Source organism: Syngnathoides biaculeatus, chromosome 2, assembly GCF_019802595.1.
Source record: "Syngnathoides biaculeatus isolate LvHL_M chromosome 2, ASM1980259v1, whole genome shotgun sequence".
Classification (NCBI taxonomy): Eukaryota; Metazoa; Chordata; class Actinopteri; order Syngnathiformes; family Syngnathidae; genus Syngnathoides; species Syngnathoides biaculeatus.
Genome location: NC_084641.1, coordinates 43641317 through 43664194, shown reverse-complemented (window position 1 = coordinate 43664194; position 22878 = coordinate 43641317). Strand labels below are relative to the sequence as shown.

Sequence of the window (22878 nt, the reverse complement as noted above, 5' to 3'; positions counted from 1 at the left end):
GAAATAAGTGTTTATTACAGTCATTTTTATCCTTTTTGCAAAGTCCACCACCATTTGTCCTTCAAAGAGCTTTCCCTGGATGCCATACCTTCCACTTCACTTCTTCATCGCCCCTGTTTCCTTCACCAACATGTTTTACAATCAGCACCAATCACAAGTCTCTCTGTGTCTGGGATGCTCAGAACTACTTCATCTAGTTCCTTACAGAATTTCTCTTTCATCTATAGATCACATTCTACCTGTGGGACATAGCCACGAATCACATTATACATAACATATTTACATATTTCAAATTTCAGCCTCATCACTCTATCTGATACTCTTTTCACCTCCAAGAGATTCTTCGCCAGCTCTTCCTTTTTAAATAACCCCTACTCCCATTTCTCTTCACATCTACTCCATGGTAAAATAATTTAAACCCTGCTCCTAATCTTCTAGCCTTACTACCTTTCCACCTGTTCTCTTGAATGCACAATATTGCAACCTTTCTCCTAATAATCATGTCAACCAACTCTTGAGCTTTTCCTGTCGGAGTCCCTACATTCAAAGTACCGATTCTCAGTTGTCGGCTTAGTGCATTCTTCTTTTGCCAATGAATCCGGTTTCTTCCTCTTCTTTGTCTTTGACCCAACTTTCAAACTGATGAGATTAAAATTGTTCTTTTTGGGTGCAGGGGCCGCAGACAGTTTGTGACACGACCTCCAAACTCTGAATTCAAGCCACAGTGAAGCATGGTGGTGCAACCATCATGATATGGGTATGTTTCTGCTACTATGGTGCTGAGCCCATTTATCTCATACCAGGGATCATGAATCCACTTTCAGATGTCAAAATACTTGAAGAGGTTATGTTGCCTTATGCTGAAGAGGTCATGCCCTTTAAATAGGTGTTTCAACAAGACAATGACCCCATACACACTAGTAAACATGCAAAGTCTTGGTTCAATACCAACAAAGTTAGCCCAATACCTGGACCTTAATCTAACTGAACTTGTGGGGTGACATCAAAAATGCTGTCTCTGAAGCAAAACCAACAAATGAATTGTGGAATGCTGTTCAGGAATCTTGGAGTGTAATAACAGCTGAAAGGTGCCACAAGTTGGTTAACTCCATGCCACACAGACATGAAGCAGTTATAAAAACGGTAGTCCTACAACTAAATAGCAGTTTAGTGAGTCAAAGGATTGGTATATCATATAAAAACAAACAAACCCTTGAACAAAATAGTTTTGAGTTTGTAAAGTCAACAGCAGACTGCTATTTTTTTTTTAAACACACTCCTTTCAACAAATTGCCCAAGAGCACAACCTTAAGGGTGTATACCATGAATCAACATCTTGTTGATTTTCTGAGAATCGACTGAACCTACTGGTAACTTGTTTGACATGTAGCAATAAAAAAATTGGGGTCACATTGTTCAGTCAAAATGGTCCCTTTTATCCATTATCAGTTATATACACTGGAACCAAAAATGGTAATCTCATATGGTAGACATCGATCCATCTTCTTAGCCGCATATCTGCACAATGGTCGTGGGATTCCTGCAGCCTATCCCAGTGTCATAGGGCAGGAGGCAGGGTACACCCTGAACTGGTCCTGAGCACATAGAGACACACAACGGATGTACTCACAATCACACCTAGGGGCAATTTAGTCTCCAAGTAATGTTGCATGTTTTTGGCATCTGGGAGGAAACCGCAGTGCCCGCAGAAAACCAACACAGGCACAGGGAGAACATGAAAATGTCACACAGGCAGGGCCAGGATTGACTCTGGGTCCTCAGAACTGTGAGGCCAATGCTTTACAGCGCCGCCACCATGCCGCCCAAATGGTAGACATTTTTATTTCAAACGACAATATGCAGTACAATATGCAGATGAAAAAGTTCTGTGTAAAAATACTGGCCACTTAATCGAATTCTTATCTTTTTGTTTTCTTGCACAGCGGGGTGACTTGGAAAAATAAAGTTCATCAAGTTGTTGGTTGGGGGTTGGTTGCTCTGACAACCGGGCCATATCCATGCTCTTATCTCAAGCAGGGTTGACTATTGTAATGATCTTTTGACTAGACTCCCCGAAAAGAACATTAAACAGCAGCAGTTTAATGAGTATCCCGGAACTCTGGTTGTGACCAGAATTAAATAATCAGAACGTATTGCTGAAAAAAAGCCTCTATGATGGCTCCCAGTCAGCTTTAGAAAACACGTTCTCCTACTGGTCTATATGTGACCGGTGGACTTCTGCGTTATGTGGTTTTGAAGACAATGTCGTGAACAGGATTTGTCTCGGAGGCGATCTCCATTTATTTGACACAGCTACTGTGAACAAGGCAAAACAAACACTTTGTAATATTCGTAGCATCAAGCAAGGACCAAGACAAGAGTCAGAGATTTTCTTGGAAATGCAACAGGCCTGCCTCCATTTCCACTGGCAGGCACTTGAGACAAGACAGCACACAGACCATCAAGGGAAGAATCGGTGGAGAGGATGAAAGGCTTGTCAACGTACGGGTGCACCAACACCACACTGTTGTGGAGTGTGGATTTAAGAACCTCAAACGCCCTCTCACAGACAGGAGTCCAATGCTCAAGAGTCTGTTCTCAGAAGGTGCCAGCACGCCGCCGCCCGGGGGAACCTCTTGTGCTCCTCTTCTGTCCATCAGTCAAAGTGTAAAGTGGTTTTGCAATGGAAGAACAGCCAGCGATAAAGTGTTGGTAAAACAGCACCATCCCAGGGAAAGACTTGACCTTCCACTGAGAAGGAATGCAGCCATCATCGTTCATGAGATCCCTCTTACTGAAAGCCGTGATGACATTCACTTTCTCCTGATCGACTAAGATGCCACTCTTTTCCACCATATGGCTAAGAAATCTCACAGACATGCATAGGAAGTGGCATTTCTCCAGTGCCAGCTTCAAGTTGTTGCCTCTATGGTGTGAGAAGACCAGGTCAAGCCTTCTCAGGGCCTCTTCCTCAGAGGGGCAAAGACAAGCAGGTCATCTAGATAACAAAGGAGACTGGAGAAGTTCAAGTCACCAGAGACACTGATCATCATCCGCATAAATGACGCGGGACAGATGCATGGGCCCCGGCCTATTATACTCATATAGGCCCAAGGGGGTTGTAAAGACTGTGTAACGCGTGTCAGACACATGGAGGTGGATGTTGTAGAACCCTGATAGAGCCATGGTGCTGAAAAAGGCATTTCCACCAAGGGCAGCGAGGCAGTTCGCCGGGTTTGGAAGTGGGTGGGCACTTTTGACAGTTTTTGCATTGACCCAGCAGAAGTCAGTACAGCTCCTCGGGTCACCTGACTTCTTCCAGACCAGGACCAGCGGGGAGGCACTCAACTGACTGACTTAATGATGATGCCTTTCAACTCCATCTCGGACAGCACTTCCCTCAATTTGCGGTAACGCACTGGGGGAACTCGTCGATAAGGGAACCGGAAGGGGTGGTTATCAGTGAGGTGTATACGATGAACAAAGCCCTTTGCTTTCCCGCAGTCCAGCTTATCCCTGGAGAAGATGTCTTGGTAAGGACAAGTTTAACTAGTCTCTGACTCAACTCCTCTGACACTTCACAAACTTCAAGTTTTGTCTCTCCCAGTCCACACACACTCAGCTGCTGAAAGGGATCAGCTGTGGAACCTGACTCAAAGGTACTGTCAGCAGTCTGACCAAGTTGTGACTCAGCCACACCCTGAGAGATGGGCAGCAACACATATGGATAAACATCTGCCACCTTTGCAATACGGCGCAGTGTTCCCGGGCTTTTGTGGGGTTTCGAATTCTCACTGCGACCCAGAAATCACCCCACATTGAAGTGACAACTCGTCTGACGATTATGTCCCTGGAAGCTGAACGGGAGGAGGTGGGCTTAACGATGACAGAGCTCCCAGGTGATACAGGGGCACTGCTGGGCACTTCCCCCACACTACACACTCTTGCTGCCGCAGTCTCACAGTGCCAATTTTGTCAAGTAGTTCAGGACCAGACCAGCAAGTTACACAGCTGAGCAACTAAAGAAACTGCTCACAATCGGGGTCAAAGTTCCAAGAGTGGATAAGCTCCCAGTACTTGTCGTCAGATCTCATTTTCTGTGTCATGGGCCGAATAACATTGGTCCCAATGATGAGCTCATCGCTCTGTCCTGAAACCAGAAAAACTGGTACAATGAACATAAACATAAATCTCCATATCAAGGTCATAAATACATTTTGGCTGAGTTGTAAGGCTACCACATCCCACTTGGACCACATTCTCAGGCACTGGCTGGGGGTTCGAAAGGACACCAGCCACCCTCATCTCAGACTCTGCCTCCACACTAACTGTGCATGACATGCTCCCTGAATCAAGCATTACTTTCAAAGTAGGTTGACCCTTAATGGACACTGGAGCATTAAACAAGTCACTAGCTCCTTCCACTCTGACAGCCCACAACGATTACAGTTTTGACAGGAAGATTATCGCAGCACACAACATAAGTGGACTGTAGGTCTTGCTTGTCAGTGAGGGTGTCACTTGCACAGCCTGCGATACCTCTCTTAAAATACGAGCGGGCTACTTTAAATCAGCATTGGCAGCGGACTGGGATGGCACAGCTGAGGAATGAGGGCATTCAAGCCTTACATGACCTAGGTTGAAGCAGTTTTGGCACAGTCTGTAAAGTCTGCAATGTGCATGTGTCGAGTGATCTGTGGAACCACAGACTCAGTGCGACAGGCTCAAAACGCTTCTGGTTACGAGGCCAATCACGTTGACGACATACTGGCTTACGGTCCAAGGGCTCGTGGTAACCTGTTTTTTGGCCGATGGCAAGAGATGTGTTGCACAAGCACAGCACTTTGTCAAACATGGCCACAACCTGGTGAACACCAGGATCAGCAGCCCAACACTCAACATTAACGATTGGCCGATTGCTCAACTTGCCCAAAAAGCATCTTCAGGAAAGCAAATGTATGACCACCCGACAGGGAAAGTGGGAATTTTCACAGGAATATCATAATTTTGCATTTATTAAAAAATTATTGTGTCAATAGATTTGATAATTCACGGCCGACATTGTGTGAAACAACGTGACAACATCAGTTTAACATACGAGTTATCTGACATTGCGTGAAACAACGTGACAACAACAGCTTAACATGAGTTTTCTGATCCGCTGGAGCTTGACTGAACAAGCCAATGAGCTGCCTTCTTCTACAGCGTAATGGGCGCCTTGTGCTTTCCTCAAGTTGAACATCAAAATACAATTAAAGAAAATCTGAGGTAAGAAAGCCCATCCGACGTAGTTATATTTTTTCATGCAAATGATAAGTGCTGTCATCGATGACAATATTTTGACATGACACAATTAGTCGGTGCTATATATGGTGATGAAACAGCAACACACAAAGGGGAAAAGCGGCCGACATATTGTTGAATGCTGCATCCGGTCAGTGTTGTAAACAAATCCACGTGTTTGAAATTACACACTGATTGGCAATTCATACTTCCTATTGAGTTGTTTGTGGGACAGGATTAGTATTGAGCAACGTGTCTGTTGTATGTTCATGGGAGTTGTTCGGCTGTGTTTTTAAATTTGTATTCGAAAGCTGTCGGAAGCTGTCTTTTAAATACTGTTAGTGTAATCTGATAATCATTTCGGATCTAAACTGATTTTTTTAATATTGATCATAAAGGAATATTTTCGCTATTACTCCCTGGGAAAGTCGTAGCCATATACTGTACAATTATATAATCTTTCCTGTAATTTTGCACAGTGCAAATTGATGACCTGTCCTCCTATTTAATTCATGGGGACTTCAGGGAATTATTGGTGACCAGTGGCTATGATGGTGAGGATGTAGCCAAGTTCAAAGCATTCAAATCATCTGGTGATGGGAACTCCCTTTTTAACAGCATTTCTCTCCTGATTGTTGGTATGTAAATTGTATTTTAACCATTAAATTTGAGAAAACATGAATATTTATGGGACATTCTGAAATTTGTGATTTGAGTTTTCACGACGTATACAATTAAACATTGCGAGGACTCTCAGGTCTTAAAGGTTTTCTTTTCTCCTTTATGTTTTATTTTTTTCCCCGTTATCTTGGTGTCTAAATTTGTTAGTCAATAACTCAAAAATATATGTCTGGATCCCTATGCCATGGTAATCAAGATCTCAGTGACCACAATCAGGACCACATGTTCACATGGGCCACCACCTACTAACCTAGTGTGTACTTTATGTTCTAATATTAATCAGAAAAATAGTGTCTGTATTACTGTGGTTCATGTTTTCTGTTCGATGGCTGATTAAACCCTCTGAAAATTACTGGAAAAAAGATAGGATTAGTCCCCGATGTCTAGTTTTCTGGATTGTCACAAAGTGTTGACAAAAAAAATTACTTGAATGGTGGAACTGTTTCAGTATCAGAGAACTTGGCAGTTTCCCTACGGTCACATTGTAACAAATAACGTGAATGAAATACTTCACTCATCCTCGCCTGGACCAGCTGTGTGCTGACTCATATATGGACAAAATTACATGATTACACAGTCTTTTGAATCAAGACTTTCTTGAAGTATTGGAGGGATCTTCATTCACTACTCCCGCTCTTGATGGTATGATGCATAATGCCAGACAAACGAAAGTCAACAAAAGATGGTGGTCTGTTCTTCATCTTCGTAGGATCCTATAACAAATGTAAAATATCAGTTTATCCTGACGTACCTACACCATGCCGCTCATTGATGAACTCAGTAATTCAACCTCTGAACAATAAGATTGTCAACTTTTTGTCAAAATACCCCAGTGATCATTTGAACCCATTGATCATAATATGGACCAGGCATGGTGATCTGAATGTACAGGATGGTGCCATATTTGAACCAAATCATGTTGCCTCAGTCATAAACATTGACAAAATTGAACAACCACGTGTGTCGAAAAGGAGGATGATCAGTACACCAGTCACCAACAGCAATAAAGAACGTGGCCAGTCGTCAATTAAATTTGTAATTCCAAACAAAATACTTCGACTTACTTCTGTGTCTGAGGAGACTGAGACTGTAATGAATACCCTTGATTAGTCTTCTGAAACCCTTCGAGGAGCTGCTTCAAATTCAACCCCTCCTGAGTCTGCAACGTTGCCACAGTGTAACAATGAAAACACAGCAGTTCAACACCAACAGACCAAATCTCCCTCATCTCTACTGTTTTAAGTCAACCCCATGATTCAAGCTGTCGAACTGGGTCTTCAAAAAAAAAGGTATTTTCCTTCAAATTTTGCCCATCACATCCCCAAAGTCTTTATCATGCTGATCCAACACACCCATTCTAAACAAAATGTCACTTCCAGTGCCAAAGAAAACAACAAGAAATATTAAAAAACAAAAATAAAACAAGAATACCAGATGTCATGGGCACAGGGGTTTCATGAATTAATGTATGGTGAGAAGAACATGACCTGCAAATTTTGTAGTTAGAAAAAGGAGCTTGGGGCCCTCAGTTTTGATCACTGGATCAAAATTATTTAGGAATACAATCATCAGTCACCGGCAGTCTCCTAAACACATATTAGCAGCCAATGCAGCCACCTAGTTTGTTCAAGGACAGGGGGCCATTGATAAGAATGATTCGAAAGTTTGGGCACCAGCACAAGTGGCTCATCATCAAGTTGTTCAACACAGCATATTTCATCATTCACAAAGAGATACCATTCACCAGCTTTCCAGACATGTTGCACCTCCAGATCGAGAATGGGTCTGACCTTCAGCGCCTGGTCTTGTATTCCACAGACATGGCTTGCAGAAGGTAAGTTCAAAAAATTCAAGTCAATATCCAGGAATAATTTAACAACAAATGATCAATTATTTTGTCAATTGAAGAAACAATGGCTTTATGTTGCATACATTTTCCAAATTAATTACAATTTAGATAAATAAATCATAATATCAATTGTAAGCATTTGGTATGTCTTTTAAAGTTTATTTGCTGATCATGATGAAACAAATTATTTACAGATATTTTTTCCATTTTGCAGATTGATTGAGTACATTGTCAGAGCTCTGAGAGAGCCAGTTCTCGAAAGCCTTGAAAATACCGACATCCCATTAATCATGTTTGATGTGGCGGTGGAACTTATCTATTGTAGGTAACAATTCTGTACTAGTGATGCACAACAGTCATATCAATCTGTTTAAAATGCAGATATCTGGACCATGGTCATCCTCGAGATGTTCTAATTGAGTTGGCCGACATTGAGCATCATGCTGATCCAGATAGCGTTTTCACATGCACAGATGACTCCACGGAGAAATCTGCTGGTAAGTCAACATTCCAATGTTATCTCTCTTCTCTTAGATTGTTGAAATCTGAATATAAGTGTCTATTATTTATTTTTTGCAGGTAACGACTGGATAACAATGGTGGTTAATATAGACTGTGATGGAGCATCGGTCAACCTGGGTCGGAACAACAGTGTCTCGACACATTTCACAGACAATGAGAGGGACTATGTGGACCCAGTCCACTGTGGAGCACATTGTCTGGATTGGCAGTCTTGGCTGGGATCCGTGAGAATAACCATCTGGTCACCATCACTGACATTCTCAAAAAGATACACAAACGCTATCAATATAGTCCAAAAGCTCTAAGAGAGTAGAGGGGTGTGGCTCAGCCCATAAAAATATTATTTAGTATTTTATTCACTTGTCATTTTATTTGTTAGTCATTTGTTATTGTGCCAAACCTTTACCATATTTTTAAAAATTTAGATATATGTTTTTATTATTTTATTTATTTTTTTGTCACATGGATGCAATAAACGATAACAAAATTTATGATATATTTTATATGATGTCGGGATTATCAACAGTTGCTATAAAAGCATGTAATATTTGTTGAAAGCTATGGCAAGTGGACTTTCAAATGGGGCAAGTGACATTTAGATTCACTTGACCAATAGGGCAAGTAGCTGCAAAAGTTAATGTTGAGCTCTGCAGCCGTTGGAGCTAAAAAAGTGATGGCAGTAGGAGGAGGAGAAATTGCAGCAGGCCCATTTGAACACACCGTCCTCTCATTTGACATTGACTGGTTGCGAGTCAAAGCGATGTATGCAGAGAGACAGTAGGCCATTTTGGCTCACAGGCCACTGATGAAGCCTTGGACATGGCAGTGTCGAATGGACGAAATGAGGCGGTCACCGGGCTCTGAAAAAGATGACGAACCCATTATGTGTCGGGATTGAGCTGTCATCTTCCACACATTCCTCACATGACTGTCCAAACACTCCTGAACCTTTGCTGCGGTCCATCGCTCAGGCGGTTTTAACTGAAAAGATACGGCGAAATTGGGGTCAGGACAATGAGTAATAAACACTACACTTATCTCCCCCTTCTTCGAAGGCGTTCATCTGCAGCATCAATGGATTTGTTAAGGTGAATCCAGTAATCCATAGCACTCTCATTTGTATGTGGGATGGTATTGTAGAAGTCCTTCATGGGCAAGTTGGAATATGACAGTCCACTCAAGTGACCCTTTATGATGTTAAACACAGCTGTTTGTAGGTTAGTTACACTCAACTCAGCGCCTGGGAAGGGAAACTTTGCTTTGCCCGACAGTCTCGACATGAGTGAGTGCTGCATATCCGAATTCATCACAGTATAGAATCTGTGCTTATCAAAATGCTAAATGATATAAGGTTGAATACTAACTCGGGAAAGTTGTCAAATTTAGTCTTGTTGGATCTCAGTGCGGCTTTTGATACTGTTGATCATAATACAGTGTAGAGCAGGTTGGAAACATGGTCAGGACTAAATGGAACGGTCCTTAAATGGTTCTGATCATACCCGGAGGAAAGGAGCTGCTTTGTAACCATTAGAAGTGCTCAATCTCGACAAATGGCAATGACCTCTGGGGTAACTCAAGGGTCAGTTCTTGGACCCCTCTTGTTCAGCCTTTATATGCTACCTTTGGGTCAAATTCTTCAAAATTTTAATTTTGACTATCATAGCTAGGCAGACGACACAGTTATCTGTACCAGTGTCTCGAGATGACTGTAGTTCAATTGAAGTGTTGTGCCACTCTCTAAAGCAAATAAATCACTTTTCTTCAACTAACCAAAACCAAACTGAGACAATTGTTTTTGGCAATAAAGAAAATAGAATTGCTGTTAAATACCTGGACTCACTATCTTTAAAAACCAAAGACCAAGTCCAAAACCTACGATTTCTGAAAAATTACATCCTGACTTTCACCAGTCATATCAAAATCAATCACAAAAAGTGCCTTTTACCATATGAAGAAGATCTCTCGAGAGAAGCCTTGTATGTGTTAAGCAAACCAAGAATCTCAAGTAGACGTGACTGATGTAATGGTCTTCTGAGTGGACTCCCCAGAGCCTTCAACAGCTGCATCTCATTCAGAATGCTGCAGCTCAGGTTCTGACCAGAACAAAAACAGTATATGCTCTGACCTAACTCCACTTCTAAAGTCCTTAAACTGGCTTCCATGAAGCTTTAGAATAGATTTTAAAAGTTCTGCAACTGGTCTATAAATCACAAGATGGTTAAATGGACAGAGCGACAAAGAGAGTGAAATGATCTGTGATGGAGATGTTCTGAAGCTCTTCAATGACAACTTAAGCAAGTTCAGCGACAAGAGGATGAATAAAACTGACTATTTTAGCCATTCCACGTACACGACATATTACAGTCACTGTTTGGAACAAGGCATTTCCAAAATCTGTGTAAATATCTTATTTCACAACATATATTTCTGTGGCATATAGTCCAGTGTGGCTAATATATGTAAAGAAATATTTTTTCCTCCATAAAGTGGGTGGATTTTACAATCCGATGCACTCTTGTCCAGAAAATACAGTCAACGTGGATGTTACCTTCTCATTCCATTTGCTCAGCACTTGCTTGAAGACGTCATATAGGTGGTCGATCTCCTGGATGGCGCTGCTTGGATCCGCGTGCAACCCAACCAGAATAAAATTCTTGACAGCTAATGACAAAAGCCATTGTTTAAAAACACCACAAACAAAGAATATCGTTCTCTGGGTACTTCCTTACCAGTTGTGTTGCTGTGGAAGTAAACTGCAAATGGTGCTCGAACAAATTGATTGTGATTCTGGTACTGATGTTGACCCATTACATGAACAGTCTTTGTCCTGATGAAAAAAATATTAGGAACAACTGAACAGTTAAAACTCAGAAGAGGACATCTCTATTTTTGGTGAATTTGATATTTATTTATTTTTAATTGCTGGTCAAAGTGAATACATTTAACCGGGGTATTCTCAGTTTATATCAATTAAATGATTTTGGCAAGCAATTTTACTTGTTCAAATACGGTTTACGGTTTGTCAATTTTTGCATAATATGAAAACTCAAGACAAAATCAGAAACAGTCAAGTCCTACTTTTTACACAACTATAATATGAGTGAAATGGCATGCTTTGTAAAAAATATTAGTAGAGTGTACTTGACTGAAATTTAACCTTATTCCTAACCCTTTAGAAGGAGAGTCATGACATTGATTGCAGTTATCTCAAGATCCAGCCAAACCAATTGATGATTGGGGATGCTTCCTCAACGAATCGCGAGCATCCTCAAGGCAAATAATGCATCTGTGGTACTCTTTCTAGGCATGAAACCATACTGCTACTACCACACTACTGGCATCAGTCAACATATTTCCATCGCCATCCTTAATCACCTTTACTTGCTGGACATCCTTCCCATCTCTATGCCTTTGTCTGGCCAACCTGTAGAGATCCTTTTCTCCTTCTTTCATATCCAACCTGGTGTCCATGATGTCATATGCCTCTTGTTTAGCCTTCGCCACCTCTACCTTACGCGACCCTACGTCGCACCTCAAAGCACTCCTTTTGCCTCTCCTCAGTCCTCTTCATGTCCTATGTCTTCTTCCCTAATCTCTTTCCTTGAATGACTTCCTGTACTTTGCGGTACCACCACCAACTCTCCTTCTCCCCTTTCCTACCAGAAAACACCTCAAGTAGTCTCCTGCCTGCCTCTCTGAAAACCTTGGCAATAGTTTTCCAGTCTTCTGGGAACTCTTCCTGTAAGTCAAGAGTCTATCTCACCTCTTTCTGAAAGGCTACACAACATTCTTCCTTTCTTAACTTCCATCACCTGATTGTCTGCTCTACCTTTGCCTTCTTATCTTTCTACCCGCTACCAGAGTCATCCTACACAACACCATCCTATGCTGTCGAGCTCCACTCGCCTCTGCAAGTCATAGTTAGAAATTCAGATAATGTAGTTTGAAGGCAAAAAAGAGGAGGAATGCACAGACCCTACAGCTGTGTGTAGGGGACTTTGAATGTTGGAACTATGACAGAAAAAGCTCAGGAGTTAGTGGACATGATGATTAGGAGAGAGGTTGATATATTGTGTATAGAGGAGAGCAAGTGAAAAGGGAGTAAGGCAAGAAGATTAGGAGCAGGGTTTAAATTATTTTGCCATGGAGTAGATGGGAAGAAAAATGGAGTAGGGGTTATTCTAAGAATGTATTGGAGGTGAAAAGAGTATCAGATCGAGTGATGAGGATGAAATTTGAAATTGAGGGCATTATATATAATGATTAACGGCTATGCCCCGTAGGTTGGATGTGACCTCGAGTTGTAAGAGAAACGCTAGAAAGAACTAGACGAAGTAGTCCTGAGCATCTTAGTCAGAGAGTGAGTTGTGATTGGTGCAGATTTCAATGGATATGTTGGCGAAGCAAACGGGCGATGAAGAAGTGATGGGTAAGTACGGCATCCAGCAAAGCAACTTTGAGGGTCAGATGGTGGTGGACTTCGCAAAAAGGATGGAATTGGCAGTGGTGAACACTTGTTTCCAGAAGAGACAGGAACATAGAGTGACCTATAAGAGCAGAGGTTGAAGCACACAAGTGGACTATATTTTGTGCAGATGATGTAATTAGAAGGAGGTTACTGACAAAGTAGTGGTAGGGGAGAGTGGAGCTCGATAGAATAGGATGGTGGTGCGTAGGATGAATCTCGTGATTTGAACTTTAGATATTTTTCAAGACTCACTTCTTCAGGCTCATCCCCTTTAAAGTGTATGGAATGTCTACTTTCTAATGCACATTATCTCATCTAGACAAAATGTTCAACTGCACCATAAAATGCATAACCTTTTCGATGTTTTTACCAAAAAATCCAAGAGTTTATGATTAAAGTCTGCAAACTTTGACCGAGTTTCCCATATCTGAAAAACGCATGTAGTTGACCTAACCCTGGTAAACACATCATACTGCAGACAGTTGCTCATACAAGCACAGGCAGACTCATCGCGTTGTACAATGAACGGCCAGGTGGTCGTGTACCTATTTACAAAATACACGGCGTTTGCACAGTTTTAAACCAAGACCGAAAACTCCAAATACATTGAAGACTATTTTACTTTTATTGCACTTTCATTATTTGCTTAAATATGACCTTATACATTTAATCAACGGATAAAGTGTTGGCCATTTGTTAATCAGACAAGGATGTGTTGTGGAGCCGGTGGTTGTCCTTGATCTTTGTACGCAGAAAACCGGCTGGCGCCATCCTCCTATCCCAGGCATTGCCGTGGAGACAAACACCAGAAAAGGAGTGGAAAGCCACAGCCACTTTCACCATGGACCCATACATATAAAAACCCTTGTCTTCTTCTTGGGTCATCTTGTCAGAAGACACACGTCTCGTGTGCGGCAGATACCGAGATAAGGCCCTGACGTCTGTACTGCACATTCCTTTGTAATAAATCCATTTGCTGCTAACTTTTTCTAATCATTGGTCATATCTTCCTCGACTCGTGAACACGCGTAGGGTCCAAACTCGCAAATCCCTACAATTTGGTGACCCCGACCATAAGTCGAGGGAGGTAGACGAGCGTTGGCCGTCGACAGATGAGTTAAAGACAGACATATGAGAAACACAGGAGTGTTATACGGACAAGTCGAGGCTGGTCGTCTGTACTTATGACTTCTCCAGGTCGCGGCCAAAACCAAAACGTAAGCAGGAGCCTGTTTACTGTCAGAGTCTGGATACTGAACTGCCCAAATTTGAGAAGTATCAGACTGTTCATGCCTCATATGAGTTATTGAGAATAAGAGATAAAGAGAATAAGTGATATAGAGAAGTTGTATATCCCGTCGTAGCTGACGTATATTGTAGACGTACAATTGCACTGTGAGGTTTACCTGTTACACCTAAAGGGGATGGGATCCCTTAAAAACAGAGGGTTTGCCGTCAGTTTGAGCCTGGGACGTCGCAAGGGGCGTATGAAAAAAAACGAATAGTTTAGGCTAATTTGTTGCGCAAAGGAATTTGGTTGGGTTTAGTCAAAGAAGAGTGACCACTAAATTAAAGAAACAATCATGGATGGTGAATTTGATCATGAATGTGCTGAATCCAACTAAAGATGAAATGTACGTTGCAATTGAGCGGCAAATGATGCTTAATGTTGACAAAAAGAAACAAAATAAAGAAAGGAACCTTGCATTAAAATAATGGCAAAAGTACAACTTGGGGAAAATCTGCGATTGGGATAAACTGACGAGGAAGTTATAGGAAATTGACAGAGACTATGTAAATATAAATATAAATGTAAAAGACTAAAAAAGATGTAAGAGAGATTAAATAAGGGCTCATGGAATTTAAAGAGGTGAACAGAGAAAGGCGCACTGCGCATTTAATGACAGTGACAGTGACGCCAATGTTGAAGAAAAAAAGGGTAATGGTGAGTCTAATGAAGGCAAAGTAAGTAAAGAAGATGGTAGTTATTCCCGGACCGGCGCCAAGCGCGTCCCTGTATCCAACACTCTCTTCCTCCTCTGCGGGGGAGATGAATGTTGGAACGCGACCAGGAAACTACCCGAGACGGCTGGTAAGGTGGCATGTGACATTGAGGGCATCAAGGAGACCATGAGGAAAAGAAGATGGGGCTGAGAAAAGTTGTATTTGATATGTGGACGCGAGTGAAGGATTGCAAAAATGAGAAAGGAGGTACGTCGAATACGCACACACGCACGCATTCTGAATCACACGTAAGTACACCACACACACACACACACACACACACACACACACACACACACACACACACACAGGAAGCGAGAAGCGCTAAAGGAGGGGGGGTTAGTGAAAACTGTCTTGTTGATTTGATGTGAAGCGTCCTCTCGCATCGGAAATAACACGATGATTATTAAGTTTGTTATTATTATTATATTATGGCAGCACGGTGGGGCAGCTGGTAAAGTTTTCGCCTCACAGTTCTGAGGTCCCGGGACCTGCCTGTGTGGAGTTTGCATGTTCTTTCCATGCCTGCCCAAAAACACGCAACATCAGTTGGAGACTCAAGGTTGCCCATAGGTGTGATTGTGAGTGCAACTGTTGTCTGTCTCAATGTGCCCTGCGATTAGCTGGCAACCAGTTCAGGGTGTACCCTGCCTCCAGCCCGTTGACAGCTGGGATTGGCTCCAGCACTCCTCGCGACCCTCATGAGGATAAGCAGTAAAGAAAATGGATGGATATTATATTAATATATTATATAACAAACAAACAAAACGCTACATGGTTGAAAACTCTTTTTCCCCCAGGCTTTTTAGAATATATCCACTTTTTAATCATATTACTTGCACTGTATGCAGTTTTAATTGTCTTTTTTAAATTGTTTTTGTCATTTTTATTGTTTTTATCCCGTTTTAAATGTTTTATCTATTTTTTTTCAAAAGCCTTAAATCAGGTCCAATATACAAGCCGTTTGATCTTAAAGATGTTGATTGTCTTGTTCGCTTGCCTCATCTCTCTTCTGGTGGTAGTGCATGGGTGTCTAGTTTTGTGCAAACTTTACAGGGGTATACACTCTGCATGGGAGACTGGAGACAAGCAGCATCTAGATCATGCACTAGTATTGAACACAGAGAAATCGAGACAACTGTAGGTATGCTTAACATACCCAATGGAATTCGAGCGTCTGGCCGCAGCTATCAGAGAGAGGTTCCGCACTCCTGTCACAGCCGCACCCACTTAATTCCCCAATGTTAAACGACCCACTTGAGCACTTGACTAACTGTACTAAACTTTGGACTGAATCCACTGGACATCACCCTGGACAGTCTGGTTAGGAGGAGGCTATGTTCAGGACTGGGATCCTGGCAGGTCTCCCTGAACCAGTACAGACCAACTCTTAAAGCGGACCCTGACCTTCTGTCCAGAGATGAGCCTAGATTTAGACGACACTTAGTGCATCACCTCAAAATTTATTCAAGCCAAAAACAGGGTGAGGATAATGAAATTACAAAACTCCAAAAACAACTTCTTAACTTAGGCACAGGCAAGACGTAAAGGTCCAAAACCACACCAGAATTTTTTGGCAGACACAACCACCTAGTCAGGCAGGTGGGTTCTCGGGTAACAGCCGGGTGGATACGCAGGTAGGCGTGAAGGGGCCGGGGAGAGTGCAAGAACATCTACGTGATCAATGTTTTGGTTGTGGTTCCCCTGATCACTGGATTAAAGACTGTTTTACAGCTCCTCCAGCTCAAGCTCCAATGCAAGGGCGTGGTGGCTGGTCCAACAGCCAAGGGGGCCAAGGCAGAGGCAGAAATGACAGCTTTGGCAGCCCACCTTGGCAGCAGGATGGACAGCAGCAGGTTGGACAGTTCCACTAGGGGTGCCCAGGAAGCCAGGGGTCAGGCGATGCAGGTGCCATAATCCCCATATCTGTTGCGGGGAGAAAAGTGAACACTCTCATTGATAGAGGGGCAAACCACTCCTCATTCAACATCTCGCTCCTGGACACTTTATTGTCACAACACACTGTGCAATTGATGGGCTTCTCAGGGACTCAACGGGCCTTGCAATGGACTCAACCCCTACCAACAATCTTAGCTGGACAGAGCTTCCACCATTCGTTTATAATGCCGGCAGCTGACAGCGTCTGCCACTCTGGACAATGGCTTATGGCACCTGTGAGTGAACCAACTCCAACTGTGGACATTTATTGGGCCTGACTTGAACCAGAAACACAGCTCAAAACTGGTCTCATACATCAATTTCCTTTGTGGAAGCCTTGGTAAAACACTCTTAGGGCTTACCTGCCTCCACGAGATCCATATTGCACGCTATATTACAACCTCAACCACGATCTAGTACACATGGAAAACTTTGCATACACACAAGGCGATGCTTGGGAAATTACATCCACACATATATACGCAGCAAGAGAGGGTGTAGCGGCATCCTGCTCTCTTACACCAGATCAAATGACATGGTTCAAAATGCAAGAAGAGTCAGTACCCCACATTTCACTCGCTCTGTCTCCAGGACACGAGGCCCGGCAGCTGGGACCTATGTTGAAACGACTGACTCAATTGACTGACTGGGAAGACACACCACTCTCTAACGTACAGATGTCCAAATCTACAGATGCATACAGCATCATTGTTCCTAACGTACCTCCGAGAACGAATATCACCATATTAGAACACGAGACCCTAACTAGAGAACATGGACGTGACTACTCTGACCACGACGACGCCAAGTCAATGTTAAACTGCCTAAATTAGTTTGGTCCTCTGGACCCTTTAATGTTGGACATTGTACCAAGACACCAGATATTAAAATGACTGTTTTTCCAGGATCTCATGTTTACAGACCTCAATATTCTTGGCCAGCGGCTGCTAACCAGGGGATGGAGGACACTCTCACTGGCCTGTGGAATTCTGGAGTCTTGGAAACATCCCCCTCCTCGTGGTGTACACCACTCAGGCCAGTTTTAAAATCAGATGGTAACACTTATCGTCTGGGGCGTGTTGAGAGCTGTTAATGGTGTAACGACCACACCATTATTACCTCTACCAGACCCCCACAGAATGTTGTCTGCCATCACACCTGGTTTGAAATACATCATAGCGATTGATTTGGCAAATGCATTCTTCTGTGTCCCACTCGCACTCGAGTGTAGACACTTGTTTGCATTCAGATATCATGGACACAAATTGCAATACACCAGGTTACCGCAAGGCTTCAAAAATTCACCTGGAATCTTCAATCAATGTTTGAAATCATTGCTGCAGGATCTATATCTCAGCAGAGTTGTGTTTTTCTCTAAACTTGTTTTGCTTCGTTTGCATGAGCTGGGATTCAAAGCTTCCAGAAAGAAACTTCACTGTTGTCGCAAATCGGTGACCTTCTTGGGCAGAGTGGTGTCCTCTGAAGGATCCACTATGTCCTGGGAGCATCATTCTTCTATTCTACAGATTCTTTTTATCCACGTGCTGATCTCTTTGTCCAACCTCTGACTAATGGTAGGGTTCTGTTCACTGATGGTTGCTGTTACTGTAAGTCGAATGGCTCTTTGACTGTGGCGGCCGCAATAGTGGAGCAGCAACCCTCAGGTGAATTTGTAACTGTTTCCTCTTCCGTACTAACATCTGCTCCCTCAGCCCAGGCAGCGGAAGTGCTTGCACTCTGTCTCGCACTGGAATTGGTGGTCAGACAATCTGTCACTCTCTATTCTGACTCATCTTACGCTGTCTCTGCTGCTGTGTTGGACCTGTCTGCCTGGAAACTGAATTATTTTAAAACAGCTAAAGGTACTCCTATTGCACATTTGACACTGATCCAACGATTGGATAAAGCCCTGGCCAAACCTTCGGCAGTGGCTATCTTCAAGGTCACAAGAGTTGTTTTATAAACAAAGCCCTATCTGTTGATGAATGGTTTAGGGTTTTGACAGGCATTAGCGCAGTAAAGAATAATTGTTACTAGTGGCAGAACAAGCGGTGAATAAAACCCCGACTGACTGTTTCCTCTTCTGTCAACTCCACCTGTGTTCTAGATCTTGTGAAAAATTATGTGCCAACTAAAAATGAATGCAAAATTTGGGATACTGCTCACCCGGTAACACCAGCCCAAAAGAACAAACCTGTGTTTACGATAAACCCGTGTAAACCTGTTTTTAATCGTGCTGTGGGACACCAAAACTTCACCTGTATTGGTCGTGGTGCGGAGGGGACCGTATCTTCTTTTGCCTATTTACGTTGTTCTTCTCACCCAAGATGATCTGGCGGTTGTTCCTGAACACTTCAAGGAAGCTCTTAGCCTATTACACCGTTCACGTAGGTCCAACTCTACATGACTCGGTGTAGATGACCCCACTTTCACCATTAATCCATACATATAAAAACCCTGTGTTACCGACCAGCCCTTGTCTTCTTCTTGGGTCATCTTGTCAGAAGACACACGTCTCGTGCGCGGCGGATGCCTAGATAAGACCCGGACGTCTGTGCTGCACATTCCTTTGTAATAAATCCATTTCCTGTTAACTTTTTGTAATCATTGGTCATATTTTCCTAGACTTGTGAACACGCGTAGGGTCCAAACTCGCAAATCCCTACAACATACAGGACATCAAAGCTTTTAATATTCATCAGTTTATGACTAACTAAACCAAACAAGAACTTCACCAATGCTTACCGGTCTTTGTTTCCAACACGAGGCATATCATACTCCCGCATGCTCAGCACTTCCTTCATGGCCAGCTATTTCGTCTGCATTCAAACTTGTATGCTGTCTAACTGGCTCAAATTGATAACGTTTAACACATTTATAAAGGTTATATTCTTCACCGTCTTTGTGGGAGCCTTCCGAATAGTGTTCATCGCTCGAAATATCAGAAAATTTGTCCTCCTTACAATGTATTCCAATGCTTGCCATAGTTATCACTGGTTCTGACGTCACTTTTCTACTCGGCTGTTTCCACTTCGTTTCCATCTTTTTTCAGCAAATCCAGCAATGTGCGATCATTTTTTGCCGATAATCAAAAAATAAAAACGCTTCCTTCAGAACGGATTTGCTCGATATTGTGGGAGACAGTAATCCGGAGCAAAAGTTGATGTTTCACTATCTTATTTCACTATCTCTATTTTAGAAACAGATTCATACCAACGGAAGATGAGAGAGTATTCGCCAAATCAGCGCATCTCCTGTTTTTCCGGTGCGACTCCAGTGCTTTGACATCCATCTTTTCAAGCTGGTAACTCTGCTTGCACAGATGGCAGTAAAACATGTGCCGATCTTTTGGATCTCGACGAACCCAGCTCCCAAACTCCTTACTTTCAACCCAAGCTTCTTGAAAAATGCACTTCCCCATGATACAAGTTGGATCGATGAAAGAACTACGCTACGTCGTAACGAAGACGAAGTGAAATGCCTACTCACGGAAGCAAACAATGGAATATCGACAAGATGGCAACTTAGTTGTCAACACGGTGACTTCCGTTGACAATTTCAGGCTGATTTGGACGCCAGATGGATTGTTATTTATTTTTTTTAAATAAAAGATTAATTTATTTTTTAGGGAGAATTTTGGCGGTAGAGGTCCTCCCTTTGATATTTTTTTTAATTTAAGGCCTTTTTAGGGGCGTGACCGGTTTTCGTGGATTTTAAGGACTTTTAGGAGCCCTTAAATGCACCTTTGAAAATTTAGGGGTTTTTAGGGACTTTTAGGGCCGCGTGCGAACCCTGTCAGAAGAAAGACGACTTCTTGTCTGTTTTTTGTGCAAATATTCCAGCAAGTTAGGTGATAAACCTAACAAAGCTCTACACTTATGTCCCTTTTCATGGATGTTAAACAGTGGATTGAACGGTGTTGCCCCTCGGTGGGTGTGTGGCGTGAAAGTGTCCTTTTCAAATCTGCAGAAAAAGCTCTTGAGGGTCATCGGCTAGCCTACTCTTGTTTTCTACTGGGGGGAATGTCCCTTGTAATTAGTGAGCGATTGTAATCCATGCCAGACTGATTTGGAGTTATTAGCGCAAAGACGTTTTTCCAGTTTAGCTGCATAGTCCTTCTTTGCAATGTTAATTTCTTCAGTCAGCTGGTTTCTCATGCGATTTTAGAGGGCCCTATCCCCACTACGATATGCAACATCTTTAGCCTGGTGGAGTTGCCTAAATCTGGCTGTAAACCACGGCTTGTTGTGACTGAACGTGCGAAAAGTTTTTGTTGGTACACCTCCTCACAGAAACTGACATATGCCTGTATGTAGGTATTAAGTAGAGTAAGCAGTGATCAGAGGAGCCTTGGGGAGTGCGGGGAAGTCCACGATATGCGTTTTTAATGGAAGTATAACAGTGGTCTAGAGTATTATTTTGCCTTATCATACATTTTACACGCTGTTTAAATTCAGGGAGTTCGTGGTTAAGTTTAGCTGTTTTAAAATCTACGATAGTGAGTGGTGAATCGAGGTGTTTTTTCTGAATCTCGTTTACCTGGTCAGTGAGCTTTAGCAGTGCAGCGTTCATGCTAGCTTGAGGTGGAATGTAAACACCTACGAAAATGTGAAGAGTCAAATTCACACGGCGAGTACGACGGCTTACAGTTCAAGAACAATGACACCAAAAGCGGGCTGCAGTGTGTGCTGAGCTGTGTAAAGTCTGTCTACCATTTCTCATTGATATAAAAGCATATTCCACCGCCTTTCGATGTTCGTGGTTACTCCTGCTATGCAGTCCGCTCAAAAAAGATGAAAGCCGGGTAACATAACGGGACCATCGGGGACGTGTCCACAAAGCCAAGTCTCTGTGGAGCACAGGGGGGGGGAGAACATCCAAAGTCTTTGAAGGTCTTGATAAGAAGCTAAATTTCATCCATTTTGTTGACTACAGAGAATAGGTTGATGAGATGAATAGACTGAAACGCCAGTGTGTGTCCCCTCTTTCTTGCGAGGCTTTCATCCAAAGCTTTGTAGAGAGCACCGACGAGTAACTCCAGAAAAAGATTCAGCAAATTGGCGAGAGTTGTGGGGAAAAAAAAGTCCAGAAAAGACTCCCTGATAGTTAGCAAGTCTTGTGTACTTGAATCCCGAGACCACAAAAAAAAAAAAAAACCAAAAAAAACACAAAAACATAAACAATGCCATGTAACACTGACCAGAATGCATAATGTGGAATCCATAGAGTACATGAAATTAGATTATCTGTAAATTATTTTTTTGTTTTTTGTCATTGGGAATGTGTTTCTACAGATTTGTGCCCAGTAATCAGTCACTAGTGGCTACCAGGGTGGCGCCGATTCCACAAATTCTTTGTGTGCTGTTACATACTTTATACATTAAATCTTATTTTAATTTTTCATTTTCAGGAAGTCATTCTAATATTTTTTGTGCGTCGTAAAATGCTTCAGTCCATTGTTCAACCACTAGTGGCTGTAACCTGTAAGGCTCATGACCTTTCCCAGCTGCAGGGGGCTGGCATCAGGGAAAACAAAACTCTACGCTGCGTGATCAGGGATGACAATGACCAATTGAGAATGACCAAAAACACTGAAAATGTCTGCCTTCAGCAGGCAGGGGGGATGGTTCAAAGGAGGGTGCGCCCCACCTTTAGGCACAATTTTTTTTTCATAAAACGCACTGTGAAATGGTGACCTCCAGTTACTTCTAACAGTGTAAATACAGGGCAATCATAACATTTTGAAAATTTAGAATATGAGTCCAAACAACCACAATAATTTTGCCAAACTCCAGACATAAAAATGTAGACTAAGTGAAATTTATATCATAGGCTACTGCACTTACAAGTTATACTTCAGAAATAAGTAAGAATAAATAAGTACAGAAGTAATTTGTTCACACACACATATATATATATTATATATATATATATATATATATATAAGAGAGAGAGAGAGAGAGAGAGTTTTTAGAGTTTGAGAGACAGTTTTCGTTCTTATCTGCACAGTTACACTTGTTTCAAGCCATGCCCATCTGACAGTTTTTTACCCCGTGGTTTTTATCAATATCCCTGGCACAATCTTCATCTTTTCGCCTCAAGACTTTTGCCATACTGGCAAATGTGAAGAGCG

The 22878-nt window shown here is 42.4% G+C and overlaps 1 protein-coding gene across 8 annotated transcripts in view; it reads right to left on the bottom strand.

The window, feature by feature from the left end:
- The window catches only part of LOC133493556 (deoxyribonuclease gamma-like), a 103705-nt gene that overhangs the window by 24875 nt on the left and 55952 nt on the right, over positions 1 to 22878 (bottom strand). For all 8 annotated transcript variants that reach the window (XM_061807023.1, XM_061807013.1, XM_061807069.1 and 5 more), the window contains 2 exons: positions 11065 to 11162; positions 10884 to 10996 (listed from right to left, as the gene is read on the bottom strand). In XM_061807023.1, the coding sequence (XP_061663007.1) occupies positions 10884 to 10996; positions 11065 to 11162 (211 nt within the window). The remainder of the gene's footprint in view (positions 1 to 10883; positions 10997 to 11064; positions 11163 to 22878) is intronic.